The sequence below is a fragment of the Pteropus vampyrus genome, unplaced genomic scaffold, assembly GCF_000151845.1.
Source record: "Pteropus vampyrus isolate Shadow unplaced genomic scaffold, Pvam_2.0 Scaffold138, whole genome shotgun sequence".
NCBI lineage: Eukaryota > Metazoa > Chordata > Mammalia > Chiroptera > Pteropodidae > Pteropus > Pteropus vampyrus.
The window spans coordinates 1,593,931-1,600,427 of record NW_011888919.1 but is presented as its reverse complement, the minus strand read 5'-3'; the positions used below and the strand labels follow the sequence as shown (position 1 = coordinate 1,600,427).

At 52.3% G+C, this 6,497-nt stretch overlaps 1 protein-coding gene across 1 annotated transcript in view; it reads left to right on the top strand.

Moving 5' to 3' along the window:
- CLPTM1 (CLPTM1, transmembrane protein) overlaps window positions 1–6,497 on the top strand; it is a 27,561-nt gene that overhangs the window by 8,210 nt on the left and 12,854 nt on the right. Inside the window, exons 3-4 of the mRNA XM_023535248.1 lie at window positions 3,501–3,624; window positions 4,632–4,986. Coding sequence (XP_023391016.1) covers window positions 3,501–3,624; window positions 4,632–4,986 — 479 coding nt within the window. The remainder of the gene's footprint in view (window positions 1–3,500; window positions 3,625–4,631; window positions 4,987–6,497) is intronic.

Here is a 6,497-nt window from a genome sequence, read left to right as displayed (position 1 = left end):
ACCTGGAGAGGGGGCGGGATGGGAACTGGGCAGGTAAATGGGGTTGGGGGGAGAGTTTTCATTATACATCTTTTCATATCTTTAAAAATTTTTCCTAACCCTATTTGAGGTGGGAGGGAGGATTTAGTCTCTTTTATTTGCTTACTCTGGAAAGTTGCAAAGCGTTAGGTGAGGGCTTGTCCCCTGTAGGCCTGGCATCCTTGGGCAGGGCTTTCTGTCCTGGGATGCATGGATGGAGGGCAGTGTCCATGAGGTGTCTGAGAGAGTCTCCAAAACTGTGGGAATATGGGTACGCGCATGTTCTTCACGGGGCTGGGGATCTAGAATCCTAAAAAAGTCTGGTCTAGTCTGCCTTGTTTTACAGAAAGGGACTCAGAAGTATAGAGGGGTGTAGACCCCCGTAGGCCACACACTAAGCCAGGACAGAGCTGCCTTTGGACGTCCCTGCCCCCAAACTCTCCCTTGGTGTATTCACTCAAGCGGGAGCCTCTCTTGGAGGCGGAGGGGTCCCCAGAGATATCAGTTCTAGACCGTCCCCAGCCATGTGCCCTGGGGACTCCTGGGGAGGCAGCGGATGGCTCAGCCGGGCCGTGGCCCCTGAGACCCCTGGACTTCAGGGTTCCATGGCTTCTGCAGGCAGAGACAAGTCCTCGCACCTGATCCTGTCCTTATGGTTTAGGGCTCAGGAAGGAGGCACCCCACCCTCACTAGAATTCCTTCCTACTGTTCTTCCATTCCAAAGTTTTATGTACGGCTTTTTCCTATAATGAAAATAACAATAATAACGAACACTTCTACTTACTGAGTTTGTATCAGGCTCCATTTTAGAGGATATATGTATCGTTGCATATGTGTGTCTCAATGCATTTAATGCTTGTAAACAACCTTACAAGGTAGGTAGCTTTCTATCCCCATTTTGACTGTGGAGGAAACAGGCCTAGAGAAGAATCTGCCAAGGTCACACAGTAAGTGTCAGGCAGAGCTGGGTTTCAGATCCAGGTCTTGCTGCTTAGAGGTGGGCATTTAACTTCTTTGCTACATAGCTTTTATACCTGTAATTAATAAGTGTTTTTCTCATTTAATAATTAAATAGCTGCTGTGTCTGAGAGGCTTGAATTAATACGATATTTATTTCTCTCTCACGTACCCGTCTGGACGTGAGACCAGGATTCTGCAGTCTTCTGTGACCCAGACCCCTTCCTGCTTTTTGTTCTACCATTGCTAGGTGTTGCCCCTAATCCTCATGGCCTAAAATGGCTACTGAAGATCTAGCCATCACGTCCACATTCCAGGAGGGAAGATGAAGTCAAGGAGAGGGATGTTTTGCTCTTTAAGGACATTTCCCAAAAGCCCAATATAACACATTTGTTTTTCCATTTTATTACCAAAACTTCACCCCGTGTCCACACCCAGCCGTAAGTGAGGCCGGAATCGTCTTTGCTCTGGGTGGCCAAGGGGTTCAGCTGAAATTTAGAAGTTTTCTTGTTGAGGGAGAAGGGGAAGATGGATATTGGGGCACAACTATCGATCTGCTGCAGTTTCGCTTGGGGGCTTTTATATTATTCATTAAAAAGAAATGCAGAAAGAAATGCACGAAGGAGGTCTGCTACTGTATCGGTGTCGATCCTTTTATGTACTGATTCCGCGTGCTGTTTTTATTGTGCAGAATTTCCGTATCGCGTTTTGAAGTTTTTTGTTCTGTTTTTGCTTGCCTCTACCCCTGCTCCCCCAACGAAAGGAATCCATTTTAAAGTCTGACGTGTATCATTTCATACCTTTCTCTGCATATACAGGTTGGGTGCGTTTTGTTTGTTTGTTTGTTTGTTTGCCCTTTGTCATGGTGAACACATGTAACATACAGCGGACCATGTTGAGTGGACAGTGCCATTGTGCTGCCCTCACCGCCATCCATCTCAGAACTTTTTCACCTTCCCCAGCTGACACTCTGGACCCATTAAACACTCGCTCCCGTTTCTCCCTCTCTCCAGCCCAGGTTTGCTGTTTTTCAATGTAGTTCGTTACCCAAAAATGGACTCTTATCTGTGTACCTACCTTCATCCGGCCTTTTTCTTTTAACAGCATATCCTGGAAATACCTTCCGTTCAGTTACAGTTCGAAGACCGTGTAATATTAGGTTGATTTAGTTTTGTGAATTGAGAAACTGACTCTTAAAACATTTATTTTAACTGAGATAGAGTCATTTCGTTTTTGTTTTTTCTGTCATGTTATTCTGAGTATGATACTTCTGAAGCTCCCTCAGAGTTTTATAACACATTCTGAAACTTCAGCGTTCCACTGAGTTTAAATGTCGATTTTGCTTTCCACTGGTTCTCACTCCTAGTGTCTCTTGTCCTTGTGCACCTGGCTTACTTTTGGCTGTGTGTTAATCACTATACTTGGGAAATTATTTATAGGAATAATTTCAGGCCCAGGATGAACACATTTTCCTCTAGAGAGGACTCGCTTCGCTTCTGCTGGCTGCCTGGGGTGTGACCCATCCAGGGTCTCCCTGTGCCAGGTCCCGAGCTTCGGCCACGCCGACCTGGTTTGCGACTCCTGGGGAGCCGGGCCCTGGCTGCTTCCCCTTGTCTTGGGCCTGGAGCCCCGTGGTCCCTTGGCTTTTTGTAGGGTAGGCCTGTGGTTACCTCGCGTAAGCCCTGGGCTAGCATTTCTTTCTGTCACCTATCCAAGTACTTAGCAAATGTTCTCAGTTTTCACAAAAAGAAGCTTCTGGTAGCCCTTTACTTCTTTGGGTTCCAATCTTCTCTTCAGATTTTGCCTGGTGAATCTTCAGTCATCCATCTTCGGTGCTTTTAAGAAGACATATTTATGTAGGTTCGTGTGTAAACTTGATTAAAAATGTGTGAAAGATAACATATGAGCAGTATATCTTTTTGCTATATCAAGATATGTAATTATATGTATATTATTAATATTGATATTCTCCGTGTATTCATTTTTATTAAGCTTTTCCAAGTCGTTTCCAGCAGGAGAGTTGGTGCGAATAACCTGGCCCGCTGCTGCTAGCAGTCAGGACGAACCCACCTTCTCCCGCTCCATTTTTTAAGTTGAAGTTCTACAATGTTGCTCTCTAAGGCCCTGGGCCTCTAAAATGCTGGGATTCCAGATCCTTAGGATCGTCTCACTCTGGGGTTCCAGGGGCCTGGCACATTAGGGTTCCCAGGTCTCAGCTTTTGAGGGTCCCAGGCCCTGTGGCCGCCAGGTGCTCCCGGAGGACGCCGTGGGAGGTCTGCGTAGAGACCAAGGCCGTGCCAGATTCCCGCACTAGCAAACAGTGGCATCCGGGGTCTCTCTGCAGTCATGGCCTTGGGGGCACCTTGTCTTCTCACCAGCCCTGTGACTGCCTTTTCAGGGACCCTCCAGTTTGGTCACCAGCCCCAGGTCAGGCCCTCGCAGGTGCTGAGTCAGAAGGCGGTCACGTGGAGCCACATCAGAAAGAAGAGGCTGTAACTCACCACCTGCCCTGCTTCTCTCCCCAGGATCTTCATCATCTGGGCCATCAGCAGCTGGTTCCGCCGAGGGCAGGCCCCTCAGGACCAGGTGGGCCCCGGAGGAGCCCCGCGCGTCGCCAGCCGCAACCTGTTCCCCAAAGACACTTTAATGGTAACCGCCGGCTGGGAAGCCAGAAACGGGAGATGAGAGCTTGGGGGAGGGTGCAGAGGAGTGACATGGGCAGTGGCCCGGTCCCTGGGCACTGTCAGGCTCGTGAACAGGTCCAGGGATGAGGCATTCTGGACCTGTCACTCAAGTGACACCGTAAGGAAAAAGTAAATTCTTTTGGTTTTGTGGTGGTGCCGTCTCTGGGGAAGAGGGACATCTAAGGAGTCACTCAGTTGTTTAAAAACTATCTGAACGGGGTCCTTAGCATCTTTTATTTCAAAAGTACGTTCAGACTGTCACAGTTGCAGAGGGAGGTGCGCAGGGGAGGGAAAGGAAGGGTGAGGCCGAGAAGGGGCGGGGAGCCGGGCAGAGGCGGGCTGAGGGAGGACCCGGAGCAGCCGGGTTCAGGGACACCCACGGCAAGTGTTGAGACCCCAGTGATCCCAGCTCCCCCCACCTCTGTGGTCCTCTGCAGCTCTGGGATTGTAGTTGGCAGGGTGACCACTCTCGGCTGTTCTTTGTCAGTAGGCCTTCAGGGCGCTGGAGAAAGATGGCCATGGCGTCTTGAGAAAGGGAGTTCTTGGAGGCCCAGCCGCCCTACACGCTGTGTTCTCAGTAGCCGGCCGATGCTCCCGCAGGCCTTGGCTGTGCTTAATCCGTAAGCCTACAGCGCTCCGAGCAGGAGGGCCACAGGAAGCCAAGAAGGGAGGGGATAATTCAGGGAGGTGCTGACCCTCCCTCACCCCAAATTCCTACCGCCAGGCCGGCCATTCTTCAGTTCTTTTGCTCATAGACGTCACAGGCTCAGACCGGACAGACGTGGTAGAGGTGTGAGAGCAGAGAAAATCTATCCTCCCAGCTGCCACTCTTCTCCTTGCCGACCCCGGCTTCTTCCCACAAAGTCGCTCACATTAGTACCCCGAGCGCTTCCCTGGCTCGTCGTCTCCTCCTTTTTAGTCAACCTCCCGAGGCTCCTCAGCAGCCCTGAGTCCCCTGTCCCTTCCCAACAGAACCTGCACGTGTACATCTCAGAGCACGAGCACTTTACGGACTTCAACGCCACGTCAGCCCTCTTCTGGGAGCAGCACGACCTCGTGTACGGTGACTGGACTAGCGGCGAGAACTCGGACGGCTGCTACGAGCACTTCGCTGAGCTCGACATCCCACAGGTGGGGACAGCCGCCGATCCCTGGCCCCAGGGCTGCGTGGCTCGCGCTGACGGGCCTGTCCTTGAACCAGCTCCCGGTCCTACAGCCTGGAGCGTAGGTTTCAAGCCTGGCAGTGCCCTCGGTGCACGTGCCGTGTGGCCACCGGCAGGTTCCCGAGGTCTCTGGGCCCTGGCCTCTCCACATCTGCATATGGTTTAAACCAGTGAGATTAGTGATCATCCTTGGGGGTGTCCAGTCATCACTAGTTTGTCAGGCGGCCCAGTTTGAAAATAACAGCATTGATTAAGTGCTTGCTGTATGCCGGGTACCAAGCCAGGCCAGCTGTTCCAAACCTCCCAGCAACCCTATGAAGTGGGAACTGTTATCTCCATTTGACTCATGAAAACACCAAGGTACAGAGAGGTTAAGTGACTTCCCCAAGGTCACCCAGCTAGTGAGAGATTTCAGCTCGGGCTGTCTGGCTCTGGATCCTGGCAGCCCCAGGTTCAAATCCTGCCCCCTCTGAGAAGCCCTTCCTGACACTCAGGCTCAGGTAGCCACCCCCTCTGGGCTCTCCCACCCAAGCCCTGGCCACTCTGGGGGGTTGGTATTACCTGGACATGGATCTGTCCCCACCACGGGACTGAGATCCCTACGAGGGTAAGGCTGGGACTGTCGTCGCTGCTGTGTTCCTAGCTCTGCCCAGCACGGGGCTGAGTGCAGAATCAATGAATGCTGAATAGTCAGTTAATTTGATGACTCAATGAAGTTGACATCTCCTTGGGGATGCTGCCCTCATTCATTTCTTCCTAGCAGATCTCGGGGGGTAGGAGGGACACGTCTGCTCTGCCTGTCTCTCTTGGTCTTTCGGGGTGGCTGGACGCAGGGTGTGGTGGCAGTCTTCTGAGGCAGATGGGCTCATCCGTGCTGAAAGGTGCCTCCCACCTACTCACGCCCAGCCCTTGGGGCCCGCCCAGGTCCTGGTGAGCCCGGGGTGGGGAGAGCAAGCTGGACAGCGAGGGCTGCCCTCAAGCACTGGCACTTGACCATCCTTCCCAGCTTTCGGGTGGGAGGGTGTCTCAGTTGTACCTGATTTTAATTTATGGAGGTGACCGAGTGAGCACACAGAGAGTCCAGTGCCACTGAAAGAAGAATTCATTGCTTACATTTCCCGAGAGGAGGGGGCCCGCCACGCCACACAGGGCCACATGGGGTTCGAGCAAGAGCAGAAGGAGCGGAGGTGCCTAGGTCACCTGCTTCATTGGGGCTTCTGTGGGCAAAACGAGGTGGGGCAGTGGAAATGGCCTAGGCCTGGCTAGTCTGGTCTCTAGATTTCTGGTACGTGCCCTGGGTGACTGAGGGCAGCTAGATGTGTGAGGCAGATGAAGTAGGGGATAGGACTATAGACTTGGGGTCAGTTGGTTTGTGTATAAGAGATGTGTTGCATGGCAGGCGAGTTGTTTTTCATCTCTGGGAATTAGCCCTGCAGGCCATTTTCTGTCTAGCCAGCTGGGTCCACTGAGATGTTAAAACAGCATGAAACATAAAAAAGCGATGAATGCAGAGGTGGACTCCAAAGGCAGGGAAGTGAGGGCGCGGCGTGGCCAACCGAGTCCCATCTCCACAGGAAGGTCAGGCGGGGGGCTCAGGTGCGCCCTCACCACCCACCCGTGCCCCTCATCAGTGTCCCCATCTGTGTCTGCTGGGAGTGAGCATAGTCCCCGCTCT